This window comes from Schistocerca serialis, chromosome 5 (assembly GCF_023864345.2).
Source record: "Schistocerca serialis cubense isolate TAMUIC-IGC-003099 chromosome 5, iqSchSeri2.2, whole genome shotgun sequence".
Classification (NCBI taxonomy): Eukaryota; Metazoa; Arthropoda; class Insecta; order Orthoptera; family Acrididae; genus Schistocerca; species Schistocerca serialis.
In genome coordinates, this window is record NC_064642.1 from 424,368,493 (window position 1) to 424,384,277 (window position 15,785).

Here is a 15,785-nt window from a genome sequence, read left to right on the forward strand (position 1 = left end):
ACTACTACTGAAATGCTATTCACCTTTTTCCGATACATGTTCACGTCTTAGTTTTTGTAATAATTCTCCCTATGGAAAGAACATTTCTTTCACGTTCGAGTCCACAATGATACTTTTAAGAATAATTTAATTATCCAACACAATCAAATTTATTGCGAAATTACCGGTTTTTCAGTCGGCATGGCCCAACGTGAGATCATAAACTACAGGCCATGGTTCAGTCAAATGAGTGAAAACGCGGTTTCCAACGTGGTGGGACTGAACCACACTTTGTTTGTTGTGCCCTAAGGATAACCAATGTCGGCCGAAACCACTTTCTGCGTTATAATTCGATGTCATTATTATACGTTCTCCTGATGGCTTTGAAAAGGCGTTGTTTGCATTCACGATTGTGAAATTTACGAAGCAGAAGAATTATTTCAATTTATTTTTCTCACTGTTTCTGCTAGTTCTGTTACGGTGACAACTTTTGAACTACATTCTTAAACTGGATTTGTGTTACATTTATTCTACGCTCATATGTTCCGAAAATTTGTGAACCTCCCACCCCTCTGCTCACCCTTCCCAAACACTTACACACACACACACACACACACACAGACACACACACACACACAATTGGCTCTGAGCACTACGGGACTTAACATCTGAGGTCATCAGTCCCCTAGAACTTAGAACTACTTAAACCTAACTAACCTAAGGACATCACACACACCCAAGCCCGAGGCAGGATTCGAACCTGCGACCGTAGCAGTCGCAGTGTTCCGGACTGAAGCGCCTAGAACCGCTCGGCCACCGCGGCCGGCACACACACACACACACACACACACACACACACACACACACACACAGAAGATGTTTCAAAGTCTTTGCACCAAACGTGTAGGATTCATAGATCACGTAATGGGGAGCAACTGTGGTTACAGACAAAATGTTCACTGACGCTGCCTGGCAATTATAGATGTCTGCTTGTATTGGTTATGCCTCTGAGAGACTGCACAGCATAGGCACTCTGCTCTGCTTGAAGGGAATGAGCCATGAAGAATTAAAGTTTCTGGTTCGCTTCTAAAATACCTTTCACCGCTTGGAGACACTCATTCTTAAATTTTCTTGTTCAAAATTAATCTATCACTTTACTGGAATAGGTATAGGCACCACACGTGGTTAGTAGATTCTGCTGGTTCGTTGAAATCTCGTCACCCAGGGTCGGCGAATACTAAAGGACTGCTAACGTCGCCGGGAAGCGCCAGTGCACACTTTGTCTCTAACAAAAGTTGCTCCCCATAAAGTGATCTATCAGCCCTAGGCGTTTGGCGGAAAGATTTGCATATATCACAATAAATAAAACAAGAAATGCTCTTGAATGAGATTTTCACTCTGCAGCGGAGTGTGCGCTGATATGAAACTTCCTGGCAGATTAAAACTGTGTGCCCGACCGAGACTCGAACTCGGGACCTTTGCCTTTCGCGGGCAAGTGCTCAGTGGTAGAGCACTTGCCCACGAAAGGCAAAGGTCCCGAGTTCGAGTCTCGGTCGGGCACACAGTTTTAATCTGCCAGGAAGTTTCAAGAAATGCTCTTACCTGAAACACGTTGGGTCCGCAGAGAAAAACAAAAACGTTATATTGTGTTCAAGGTGTTGTGATGAAGGTATCTTATTTCAGTGATAAATCTGTGATGAGGTAAAAATGATGGCTGCTTGAAGCTGAAATTGACGGTTAGTGTGTTTATGGAACTTACCCATGCGTTGCGGTGGAGCCGTAATGTATGTAATTTTGAGGGAATGACGAGCACTGACTTCTTTGCAGGGGCGCAACGGCAAATGAAGGACGAGTGGCCGTCCCGAGTGGAGTCGGCGGTTCCCATGGCGCCGCTCGCTCTCAGCCACGACCACTTTGGTGAGTGACGTCACACGACGGACTTTGCAGCTGGCACTGGCGCTGTGCTAGCATACAGTCTCAAGCTCGTCTGGGCATTACTGCGTACAGCTCAAGAATCTTACCCGGTGGTCCACCGCTGCCTCTCACTTTCAAAGTTCACTATCGTATATCAGCACAGATGGAACAAAAATATGAATCGTGCTGCCACTAAAATAGTTTGGCTTCGAAATAAGATAGCTCGCATGAAGAAACTAAGTGTGAATTTGAACTGAATACCGTTTAAGGAAGCAACTAATATTAATAGATATCATTCAGTAAATTTTAATATCATTAGTACGCCCTTCTGATAATGTTTATGATAAGTATTGTTTCGAATTTACACCAGTGTTCTTCTCTGACTTCTATTGGGACTCCAAGCTTCGGTGGAACATCAATGAACACATTGTAATGTCTTCTTAAAGCTAAATACTTGCGACAAACGCTTGGTTTTTTATATTGTCAGTTCCAGAGTTTTTTTCACTATGAAGCTCTTATTTCGTTTCAACACTGCATTTCGAATTTAAAATCAAATTTTTCCCGGTGGTATAATGTTTCTATTACAAATAACTGTGCCCACAGTAAACAGATCTTGCAAACTGTCCATAAGTTATAAATTTGCTGGTGTGATGTGTTTTACGTTCGGCTCGGTAATGACTTAATCCCATCTCTCAATACACCATTCTGTGCAATGGAGCACATATGGATCACACTGTACGCTTCTCAACTTACACTTCATCAGCTACCTATTAAGCTATCTGTAATAAAAAGACAAACAAAGCAAACCAAAAAAAAGGCTTGCAAAGTCTAGACCTCATCTTCCTCGAGCTGCCTGTAAGAATGGATAAAAAACTAAGACGGGTGGAACAACGATGTCCGTGCCACGAAAAATCCGTCAGCGATGAGTTGGGTCTAAATCACGACGAGAGGAATGCGCCATGTAGTCTACTTTCTAGTCAGAGGCACTTAAGTAACCTGGAACGAGTGGGTTAGTCACGCTTTCACTGTTACTCCACAATTGTGTCAGGAGATTTGTTGTTCAGTTCACTTGGCCTGTGACATTATAATAGATTATGGGCAGACGTGAACTCATGCGACGTAGATACCATGATTTTTTTTTACAAATTTGTATAAATGAGCTTTAGGTGTAATAGGGAATCAGTTTCACAAATTAATCCTTCATAGCCCTTACAAAAGTCGGGTTATTATGACCACTTGCAAATACAAAGAGTAACCCTCGTCCCCAGCACACATGGCAGCTAAACGAAATGAGCGCAATCCAATAAAATTCTGAACGGTCTCCACAGATAGTTGAGCCATGTCATTCGAAGTGTTTCCCTACAGGCGTTGACAAGTACGTGGCAGAGAATTCACTTAGCGAAGGCGATGATTGAGTTGGTCCATCAAATATTCATTCCAAGTAGTTTGGGGCCAGAAATGAACTTTGAGGTCCTTAACGAGGTCATTTATCCATTTTACAATAGTTTCCTCAATCTGACAAGGCGTTTAAAGATTTCATGATATACAGGCGAATGATAGTGGATTAATTTATAACTAAATCCATCAAGAGTGTGATCCTGTGTTCTACATGAATAACACTTCTTCAGACTGGCCGTGATACATTCTTAGATCATAACTCTGTCCCCATAGCATTCTCACAATTGCAGCGAACTGTTTACTCTCCGTCGTTGTCCGTCCGAAGTCCATCGATCTTATGAAGCCGAAAGTGTGACTCGCTGGAGGAGGTTATCTGTAGTTAATGAGCAGCTTCTAGTTACAATTATGTGGAGCAAAACCCTTTCCGCCGCCACATCGTCGTTAGCGCGGGTGAACCACAATTCGTCCCCTTCAGAACAGGGGTCATTAAAATGTTGTCGTAAGCACAATTCTAGCTGCGCCTTACTTTATTTGGTCGGCGAGCCTTCCTATCTGATTTTCTAATAGGAAATCAATGGCGCCAGGAATATTATTCAAAATGGCTACGTTAGTTCAATCGTGAGACGCTTTTAAAACAGACGTATTTGAACAGTTCACACACATCGCCCTTTCAGAGATACTGACTCAGTAACATGAGATAAAAAGTCGTTACAGAACTACGCGAATACCTTTAGTTCACTGATTTTATAGGAAAGCCTTGACACGGCGTGTTTCAAAACACATTATTCCTTCTGTTATTGATCGTTTTTATTGTTCATCTGAGAATGTTTATTGAAACGCAATATGTCTATGAAAAATAAAATAAAAATTTGGAACAAAACTTCCATACTTACATTGATTATTGAGAGCTACGTACTTGATGCGAGGGAGCTTTTATCGTCATTATGCCTAATTCGCCCTTTTCTCATTCGTCGCTTCGAACCACTAGTGAACCATGTTCGTGGTAGTCTCATTTCCTGTCGTGGAAATGGCGTAGACGTTAGAAAACGGACTGTTGCTAATACACATCACGTTATGGTCGTGGCAGACAAAACACAGCTCCATGTGTCGCCTTATTTTTCGTGGAAGATTGAGACTCAAGAGGTATGTGTCATTGGTGAATATCTTGGCCTAAAAGACGTGTTTTCCGCGACGACAAAAATTTTCACTTCGTATTCATGTAAATCGAATTTGGCTTGTTTTACGTCACATTTGGCCGACAAAGGATCACACGGCGCAGCGGCCGAATGGATGTGTGTGCATCATTGCGATTACTATAGTGCAGCTACGGTGTCTGATCCACTCATCGAGTCGGCTCGAGAACGTTTTATCGCACAAAAGGTCACTCATAGGATGAATAGTTCCTCACTACAATCCGTGGACTGAATAAGAGTTACCGTAAAAATGACGATCAACAGTCTTGACACAGAGGTGGGAAATAGCAAGGTAAGCACTGTGACACCGTGGGGGCTGCAGTAACAGAAGAACTCGTCAATGGTATTTATGTGTCTATCGAACAAGCAAATGTTAATATTTTAAATGAAATAAACGCAAAGTAATGCATTAAAAAAATAAGGAACTGATAGTATTATATTGCGTCTTCACCCATGAAATAAGTAATATGAATGAAAAGTAAAAGAATACGGTATGAAGTAACGAACTGAACAAATAAAGCCATTAACTAAATCAAGTGGCTAATTCTCCCACTCCGAGAAAACGTGACACAGATCTCTAGTGCATACTCTTACAGATTATTGTTTGACTATCTAAAAGGAAGGATATATACATACATATCGAAAAACGTGGCAGAGAATTCACTTGCTGCTGAGAGTCCCCATCAAGAATTTTTCGGTGTCGGGATAAATGAAGCATCTTATTTCTTATTGTAGATTATATCGCAATGTGAATGCATTTTGTAGAACGTGCGACGGTTCGTCTAGGTAAAAGAAAGTACTAAGTTTTGCACCATGAAGCAGGAGTCTGATTTTTATCAAATTACGCGGAGATGGGGTGTTAGATGGATAAGCTTTCATTACATTCGGAACTGATATCCATCGTCAACGTCAGTTGAGCTATGGCCCACACGGACACGAATACACTCTTGCACTCATTGTGGCATGGAAGCAAACAGCCTAGACTGCCATCTGAGGGATTTCTGCGGTGCCTGAAACAAATGTTGTCTCAAGTACTGAAGATTGTTGGCTGGTAGCTAATACGAAAGCGTACGTCTTTCCATTCCGCTCTAGACATTTTCTATTGTCGAAGAATCTGGGGAATAGGCAGACCAGTCAACGATGCATACATATGTCAAGGTGCTTGTGGTATAAACTACAGTCTAAACTTTTGCGTTAGTTTGCTGAAATATGTCATATGGTATCGCAGTCATGACGGGTATGACAACAAGTTTTACCATTGTTGCCACAGACTGGTGAGCATTTAGCCTCCCTTCATCACTTTTGTTGTCATATCCAGTAGCTCCGCACACCAGGATTTCAGGAGCTGGAAAAGTACAGGTATCGAGTATCACTGCTTCCTCGTACCTTTTACCAGCTCTTCTACAAGCACGCTGGCGACGATCTAACCTCCACAAACAGAAGGGAGACCCATCGGTATGCAACACAAAATGTCAGTCAATGTCCCGAATGACACTGGCTCTACGCTCTGCAAGTCTCTGTTGTCCACGAAGTATTTGAGGAAAGTAATGAGACTGACTATACTGCGAGTGGTCTGGCAACGCTGTATTGTTCTACTTGTGTAGACTGGTGCGTTTATCCCTTCCAGATGACCAGTCCGAGTTTCAGTTCGTAAAGGCGTCAAGTGATTTTTGAGAGCACCATCAGTGGAGTTGTGTTTTTGTTGTGTGTTACGAACAACTGAATTTAGAGCAACGTTATGCCATCAAGTTTTGTGTTAAACTTGAGGAATCCACGAGTATGACCTTTGAAAAGTTGGAACAGGGCTATGGGGAACATTCCTTATGAAGAGCACAAGTTTTTCGCTGGGCACAAATCATTTTTGGAAGACCGAGAGCACGGTGAAGATGAACCTCGTTCAGAGAGACCTTCAGTATCAAACACCGACGAAAATGTCGAACATGTGCTTGCTCTTGTGAGATCAGACCGATATGTAACGATAATGATGATGGGTGAGCTGTTAAGCGCTTTCACCGTACATCAAATTCTGACCGAATTTTTGCATATGCGAAAGCTTTGTGCCAAAATGACGTCGGAAGACTTCACAGCTGAGGGCATGGATAATCGAAGAAACGTGTGCGTCAGTCTTCTCGAAAGGACAGCCAATGACCACAACTGGTTCAGTCGTGTGATTACAGCTGATGAATATCCAATTTTTTCGTATGATCCTGACACAAAGCGGCAGAGTGAGGAGTGGCACACTGAGACATCTCCTCGACCAAAACAAGCTCGAATGAGCAAACAAAAGACCAAAGGAATGCTGATTCGCTTTTTGACAATAGGGGTATCGTGCATAAAGAATTTGTTCCTCCAGGATAAACTGTCAACCAAGTGTTTTACAAAGGTATCTAGAAAGGCTCTGGAAAAGTGTGAATCGAATGAGACTGATCATTTCAGACAAGTGGATGCTGCACCACGGTAATGCCACACATCACACGACTACTTCGATCACGGATTTTCTTATCTCAGAAGGCATTCCCGTTGTTCCTCCAGGACAAAATATCAACCAAGTATTTTAGAAAACTGTCCTTGAAAGGCTCAGGAAAAGGGCGAATACAGTGACACCAGACATTGCAGAGAAGTGGACGCTGTATCATGAGAACACCCCATACCACAGGGCCATTTCCATTACGGAATTTTTTACCCCAAAAGACATTCCTGTTGTTCCACAGCTTCATATTCACTTGATCTGAATCCTTGTGACTTTTTTCTTTTCCCGAAAATTTTGGGACTCTGGAAAAAATTCAGAAGAATGTGACCGGTACGTTAAAGGCTATATTCACTGAAAATTTCCATAACGTTAGACACATCCAATAGCGACCATGTACTCACGTTATTATTCACTTGTAAGGATGACTTTTGTCTGTGCTGAAAATAAGCTCAAGTAAGGATCACATCTAAAGCGACATATACCACAAATATGGAAGTACCGACGTATCGGTTTGGTAGTGTTCGTTCTAGGTGATCACGGTGTAACACCTTCGATTCCGGTCACTGGATGAGGTGCCGCATAGCTGTGCACGTGCTGGTTGAAAGGCTATTGGGCGGAAAAGGAACAGAGAAGCCGCAAGGCATGCGTAATGGACCGTGCGTTGGCGTGCGTGCGGCTGCGCGAGCCAGCCAGGGCGCGCAGAGCGGCCGGCGGTGCGTGCAGAACGCGAGAAGGCCGCGTGCGTAACGCGATACACGCGCTTCGCACGACACGCCCGGACCACCAGCGGCGGCGCGCACACAGCCCGCGCTCCTTTGTACTCCTCCGCCTTCACCGCGTTAACCCCGCACTAACGTGACCACTGACTATCCACAGTTATAGTTATTCACTCTTTTCCGTCAGTCACGATTATTTTAAACTGCCACTAGCGATTTCGACAATTATAAAGACGGGAAAACTCGTTAATGAGCATTTTCATATTTTCCTGGAGTAATAACTGCTTCGGCATATTTCGAGAGTGTTGCCACATAAACGTTATTTCTTCTATGCGGTATGAAAATGGTGAATTTTTAGCGTCGATTTTATCTTCTTGGCACTCAGTTGTGAAATAAGCACCTGAAATTCGTTTGGCGAAGAATTTAACAACGATAACGGTTCAAATGGCTCTGAGCACTATGGGACTTAACATCTGAGGTCATCAGTCCCGTAGAACTTAGAACTACTTAAACCTAACTAACCTATGGACATCACACACATCCATGCCCGAGGCAGGATTCGAACCTGCGACCGTAGCAGCAGCGCGGTTCCGGACTGAAGCGCCTAGAACCGCTCGGCCACAATGGCCGGCTAACGACGATAATTGTTCCAGCCGGACAAATTACGGAATCCGGTGCTTTCTGTAATAATCTCGCAAAAACTCTACAGTGGAGCTCATAATGATACATTTGTGAATCGACCGCGTGATCACAGATTCAATTTAGGCACACTCTTTGAGCCGATCGACGTCTCTGACGCTTGTTTATCTGTGGCCACATACGCAGAAGTGTGTTTAGAACGGCTGGCTCTGAAGATGGCCGAAAAGCATGCGACCGAAGTATTAGAAAAAAAAAGGGTTGATGAGGCACCGCTCCCGAACTTCAACGAATCCAACTTGCTCATCTTTGGGAATGTTTGGGACCCGTTGCGTCGTGTACCGTTCTTCTCTCATCTGGTTGTGTAATGTCGTATGGGGTTTAACAGTGCAAAAAAAAAAAAAAAGAAAAAAAAAACGGATACTGAAGAGCGTTAATCCGGGATACGGGGAGGCGATCCTTCCCCATATGGTTTACAGGCGGTTTCTACATCTACATCTACATCTAGATGATTACTCTGCGATTCACATTTAAGTGGTTGGCAGAGGGTTCATCGAACCACAATCATACTATCTCCCTACCTATGTAGGTTGGTCTCAACAAAATATTTTCGCATTCGGAAGAGAAAGTTGGTGACTGAAATTTCGTAAATAGATCTCGCCGCGACGAAAAACGTCTTTGCTTTAATGACTTCCATTCCAACTCGCGTATCATATCTGCCATACTCTCTCCCCTATTACGTGATAATAGAAAACGCGCTGTCCTTTTTTGCACCCTTTCGATGTCCTCCGTCAATCCCACCTGGTAAGGATCCCACACCGCGCACCAATATTCTAACAGAGGACGAACGAGTATAGCGTAAGCTGTCTCTTTAGTGGACTTGTTGCATCTTCTCGCCTCCACTTAGCTACACACCGGCCTGGTATCCACATTGCACGTCAACAAACATCTTGAAAACGTTCTCATCCTTGAGTATGAGATTTACTCTAGAAGCAGACAGAAGGATACACAGATTCCGTCCCTGGGAAGCAGTGACGTCAGAACGCCATCCGGCCACCACCTACCACTGACAGTGCCTCAACGAGCATAACACTGACGACGTACTAGAACGGTGGAAAGGCAAAAAGACGAAAGAGAAGAAAATAGAGAACTTCAAATGCTGCATCCCCCGCCCTAATGAGGAGTATGCCCGTGCCCTATAAGAATATTGGACAAGAACTATAGCAGCCCTTTAAATTAAAGTGCTTAAAATTTCAATGATTAACAGGTTAACACTGATAACAAGAAAAGTCATTTTAAAAATTCAAATATTGGATAAAAATCGTATATACGTCGAAATAAATTTTCGAAATTCAAATTAAAATATTTGATGACTTGAACGAAAGAAACAGATTATATTGGACTCCAGGCAATCCGACTGCCCTTTAACCCCTCCAGAGAATTAACACCTATGCCTTAGAAGCTGAATACTCAAAGTCGTAAAAGGAACATTTAATTTCATTTTAAAATTTTACTTTGTAACAACTTGTAGAGTAAACGCAGCGTGTTCACAAATAGTCTGAAAAGCTGAGGGTATTATAGGATAGGTTGTGGTGAGAAATATTAGTTGAAAAAAATCGGTATGTTGCACAGTTTCCGACTGTTAACCAACCTGGCCGTTGTGCACATAAATTCAAGCGGACCGTCAGAGAGGGTGTTACCAAACGTAGCCTACGTTTGGTTCCCTCAACTAAAAACGAACAGGAGAGCGATACAAAAATTGGATATGGGGAGGTACTAAGAATCGAACCCGAGCCAACGGCTGAGCCGTCTCCAGTGCTATTATCTACGCTACGAAAAAACTAACACTGTTTGTATCCGGCGGGCCTCTTGAATTTGCCCGCACAGTTGCCTGATTGGCTAACTTTAATGCTAATTAACTCGGAAACGGCGCAACGTGGCGAATTCCTTTCTTAACAATTATTCCTCAGCACAATCTACCTTGTAACACGCTTAGCTTTTCAGACTTTTTCTGACTGCCCTGTATATATAAATTTAAACATTGCTGATCATAAATATTGTTTGTGAAAGTTGATGTGGAAACAGTAAACACTCTAGTTCCAAAAACACGGATTTGCCTGTCTAAAAGCCAGTTCCAACGAATCGATACTTTTTGTTTTAATTTTAAAATATTGTTATCAGGAAATTATAAATTACCATTTGTGGACACTGAACGACGTACGCAAAGAACTGGAAGTTGAGTTGTAAGGAACGGTTTGAAACTGAACGAGAGCGGTCGAAAGCAATGTACGAAGAGAAGTACAATTCGGTACTGGACGAAGAACTGTGGGACTGGAACGACGAACGTGTGACAATCGGAAAATGAAAGAGATCAAGGTGGGAACAAGCAACAAATGACAACACGAATAAAACGAGACAGACAGAACGAGTCAGACCTTAGAAGGCGTCCCTCGATCAATCCGTTCAATTAAGTGAACCGTTCTTATGGACCCATCCCATCGATTACGAACCATCCAGACAGTTACTGACGTTTTTCTAATTTCACTTACACCATGATCAGTCCAAAGACGTCGTCACACACGGAACACACGTAGTAGCAGAAGAGCTGCTGGTCATGAACTCCAGAATCTTTTGGGCGTGACTCCCGCTTGCAAAAATGGTAAAAAGTCGAATCCAAAGAATTACATAATAATGTCACTGACGTCCGTCTGTTGCGGTATTCTAGAGCACATTTTGGCTTGCCTGGAGGGAAACAATTTTCTCTCAAAGTTTCAGTACGTCAAATGAGTTGAAACAATCTTGAGTTAAAGAGAAAGAGGACATTCTTCCAGGAGTGCACCTTCGTGAAAAATTTGAGAAAGCTGATAGCCCAACCGATCAGAGAGTTTATAAACAACTTGAGTATTTTAGTCAGAATTTTGATGTTGCACTGGATACTTCTGAAGGAGAAAATTTGTTGTTCAGGAAACCGTGTTCATTTCTACCCATAACTCTTTAGCAGAATTATGAAAATGTGTGTATGTTAGTACCTTTTAAACGGAAACAGCCCCATCGAGTGGAATGCATAGTGAAAACTAGAATTATAGCTCTAATATGAACGCATCAACGTTTGAGTTGTAGGAATATCTACGTAGTACGTAAGCATTTCAATACGTTTTCGTATAAATCCTTTCAGAAAGGAAGTCTCCATTGCTCAGAAACGTGCCCTAAGTGTAATGGGTCGTGCTCCCCCATGATCATCTTGTAGATGTATGGTTCAAGAATTAGACATTCCGACTACCTCTTCACCGTATGATTATTCCCTCATGAAGGTTTATGTAAATGACCCACTTCATTTCAAAAGGAACTGTATTATACGCAATTACCATATCAGAAAGACATGACAATCATTATTCTACACTAAGGTTGTATTTAACACAAGAATGGATAAAACTCCTTCCACCCAAAATTTTGATATATAGTGTCGCAGACAGCAAATTTAAATTTCAAACTATAATGAAAATGATGTTCTTTGCCAACTCCTTCTATTCCGCAGACAAATTTATATTTCTATAATACGTAAGAGGTGATGGGTAGGAATCACTACTTCACATCTGTATTACGAAAATGAAAGAAAAAGTTGTAAATTGTCAGCACTTAGCGATGTTTATATACGTACGAGGTGTGGCTAGAAAAAAACCGGACTAGTACTGGTGAAACAATAAAACGAATGCAATAAGGCTGAAAGTCGCGTGGCCTGTCACGTGACTCTCGCTCCGCCTACTGCTCGAGTTTCATCTGCCTCCTGCACTCAGTCTGCCTGTGGCGTCTGTTTTAAGTAGTTGACGTTTTGTCTGTGCGTCGGAAAATGTTGAGTGTACAGAAAGAACAGCATGTTAACATCAAATTTTGTTTCAAACTAGGAAAATCTGCAAGTGAAACGTTTGTAATGTTACAACAAGTGTACGGCGATGATTGTTTATCGCGAACACAAGTGTTTGAGTGGTTTAAACGATTTAAAGATGGCCGCGAAGACACCAGTGATGACACTCGCACTGGCAGACCATTGCCAGCAAAAACTGATGCAAACATTGAAAAAATCGGTAAACTTGTTCGACAAGATCGCCGTTTAACAATCAGAGCAGTGTCTGAGTTAACAGGAGTTGACAAGGAACAAGTTTACCGATTTTTCAATGTTTGCATCAGATTTTGCTGACAATGGTCTGCCAGTGCGAGTGTCATCACTGGTGTCTTCGCGGCCATCTTTAAATCGTTTAAACCACTCAAACACTTGTGTTCGCGATAAACAATCATCGCCGTACACTTGTTGTAACATTACAAACGTTTCATCCTAGTTTGAAACAAAATTTGATGTTAACACGCTGTTCTTTCTGTACACTCAACATTTTCCGACGCACAGACAAAACGTCAACTACTTAAAACAGACGCCACAGGCAGACTGAGTGCAGGAGGCAGATGAAACTCGAGCAGTAGGCGGAGCGAGAGTCACGTGACAGGCCACGCGACTTTCAGCCTTATTGCATTCGTTTTATTGTTTCACCAGTACTAATCCGGTTTTTTTCTAGCCACACCTCGTATGTGTAATACGAACGTAAAATAACTCGATCCACATCAGTACGATTAAGCGTAGAAATTATCCATGGAACACGCAACTAAGTAACTTAATAGGCACTTCTCAAAAATAGGAGGAACTGTACTCAATGGAACAATATAGAAGAAAATTAAGGGGCAGCCAAACATTAAATTATTGTAAATATTTGGCGTAGTAGGTACGTAAATGATACATTGTGTATAAGATGGGAAGAGGTGGTAACCAGCAGGCGGAAGTCTGACGACACTAGAAATAGGAAAGGAAAAGAAAAGAATAAAGATTGGCGTACTCTTTCACGAGTCTCAGACGTGACTCATACATATTTCCTCTTCTTGTAGTTTACATCCAGCTTATCTTTTACATCTTAAGTAGAGCATGTTTTTATTATAAATTTCCACGAAACCCAGATTTTTTTTCTTGATGAGTATGAAAGCAGACTCGTTATTACAGACTAAGCACAAATCAGTTCGCGTGCAGCTGCAGGTGTGGACCAACCGTGACGGTTGAAAGGAACCACCGTGACATTCTCCCGGAGAGCTTTACACAAATCACCGAGATCAGGAAACTTGAATCGAGATGATCGGACCAAGAATCCAAAATATCTCACCCTAATGTCCCGATATGATTCGCTTAGTCTGCTGGTGCACTCCTTTATTCAAATGTTCAGCGATACCAGAAGTTTTTAAGGATAACGCACAAGATACTTCTTTTTAGCATCTTATAATGAGATCGACAAGAATTACTGAGCATTCGTTAACTAACACAGCAATATTTAAAATAGAAATATTTACACAGACTTGAAGACCACAAAGAAATTTACGGAATGGATCTTCCACTCAGCAGCGGAATGTGCTTTGTAATGAATCTTTCGTATGGAATGAAGCTGGGTGCTGGATGGGACACGAGGTCAGATTTTGTCTGGCAATGTCTTTATGAACTGAGTTTTCCAAACACGACTCACTATACTATTCATTTCTTTAATCTGCCTTGAAAGTTCCATGACAGATGGACATCATACCCTATAAGATAATATTTATTTATTTATTTATCCGTTCTGCACTGTAGGCTGTTACCTTTCGTTCTGCAATAGACCTTTTTTCTTTTCTACGACACTGTTCCTACATTCACGTGACTTTTAATAGTAATGACATCACACTTGCATACTGAGCAGTTATTACTAGTACGATAACTATTCCTGTTAAAAGAAACTATTTTACGGGAATCTACTGGGAGATCATGGACGCCTGTCGCCTCATATAGAATATCGTTCTGGTCGAGCACGTTAAGCAGGGCATGGTTCCCCCAAACGTTACCGGCTTCCGTAGATCGGACGAGCTACCGTATTGATTGACTTATATTTGGGTGGAGAGGGGTTCGAATTCCGGTAGAGCATTCAAGATTTATAGTTTATGATTTTGCACAAAATCGATTATGTCAATGTAAAAATGATTTTTTTGAAAAAGGTCGCGACTACTTTCCTTCACCATCCTTGTAATCTCCAATACCTCTGCATCTTATAATGGCCTTGTTTTCTAACGATATTAGCCCGTGATGTGTGCTCTTCCCCGGTGTTGTATCAGAGCATTTTCCGATAAAAACCGCTCTTGTGGAACTCAGCTTACTCTGTACATACAGATGTTTTGCAGACAATATATGCAAATGAACAAGTAGATTCCGAAAGGCGTTCGATACTGTGCTACATCGTTCACTACCAACCAAGATTTTTATGCGGCATATCTTCACAAAAATGTGACTGGCTCGATTAATATTTGATTAATGGAACCCAGTACGTTGTACTGGACGGCGAATGTTCTACAGAATAGCAAGTAATATTGAATATGCCCCAAAGAAGCTTAACTGGACAAAATTTCCGATTGTTGTAATGAATGGCAACTCTCCGTAAATGTGAATTAATTTAGGATGGCGGCTGTAACAGAGAGAAAGAACCCGACAGTATGTGATTACAAGATCAGCGGTGAATGTCTTCAACACGGCACATCGAATAAGTATCCAGGGATAATACTAAGAAGCGATACGGAATGCGACAATCACTCAAAATCAGTATTAGCAAAGTCGAATAGTAGACTTAGATTTGTAGGGTTCTGAGAAATTGCAATGCATCTGTAAAAGACATGGCATACAAGACACTGGTGTTACTAATTCTAGAGTATTGTTATAGCCGATACAAAAGTGTAACAGAAATGATAGCAGAATTTATGTGGTAATCCTTTGGAACACAACCTGTTTTCGAAAAAGACTGTGCGACTATAACACAACCACCGTTGTGAATCTCGTGTATGGATCATGAAAATAAGGAAGGTCAGAGAGCGTAAAGAGTCGCTAGAGAGTGCTTTTTTCCTCGGTCAGTAAGCGAATGTTAGGACAGAAAATCGACAACAATTTAATTGTGGAGTATGCAGAATGATTCAGCTGCTCCTACTATAACATTAACGTGCCGTGAACCACGCTTATGTTACCCTCTGAGAGGATTTCGAACTTCGACCATGCGTGTGTCTAATGGAAAGGGGTAACAGACTATTTTGTGAAGTTAACAGTAAAACCAAGCGGGCCTTAACATTGGGAGTTAGCAGAAATCGTAAAATTATAAGTGAATGAAAAAAAAAGAACGGGCGCCAGCCTAATTAGGCACATTAATTTGGAAATATATATATGAGAAATTTGAACATTAGTTACTGAAGTTACTTCTGTTGAGATTTCCCTTTGAATAGCAAACAGGATACAAACTGACACAGTGCACTCTGCGTAGCAGCAGTTATCAACAATGTGATTATTATTGAAACAACACACAAATTAACTGGTCCATGTCAATATAGATTACGCAACTGAATGTATGATGTCTGTGAAGCAATGGCGAAGATTAGTGGCAG

General features: G+C 41.8%; 1 protein-coding gene across 1 annotated transcript in view; it reads left to right on the forward strand.

Moving 5' to 3' along the window:
* The window catches only part of LOC126481980 (paired box protein Pax-1-like), a 307,652-nt gene that overhangs the window by 133,732 nt on the left and 158,135 nt on the right, over window positions 1-15,785 (forward strand). Inside the window, exon 2 of the mRNA XM_050105945.1 lies at window positions 1,807-1,896. Within this exon, the coding sequence (XP_049961902.1) occupies window positions 1,807-1,896 (90 nt within the window). The remainder of the gene's footprint in view (window positions 1-1,806; window positions 1,897-15,785) is intronic.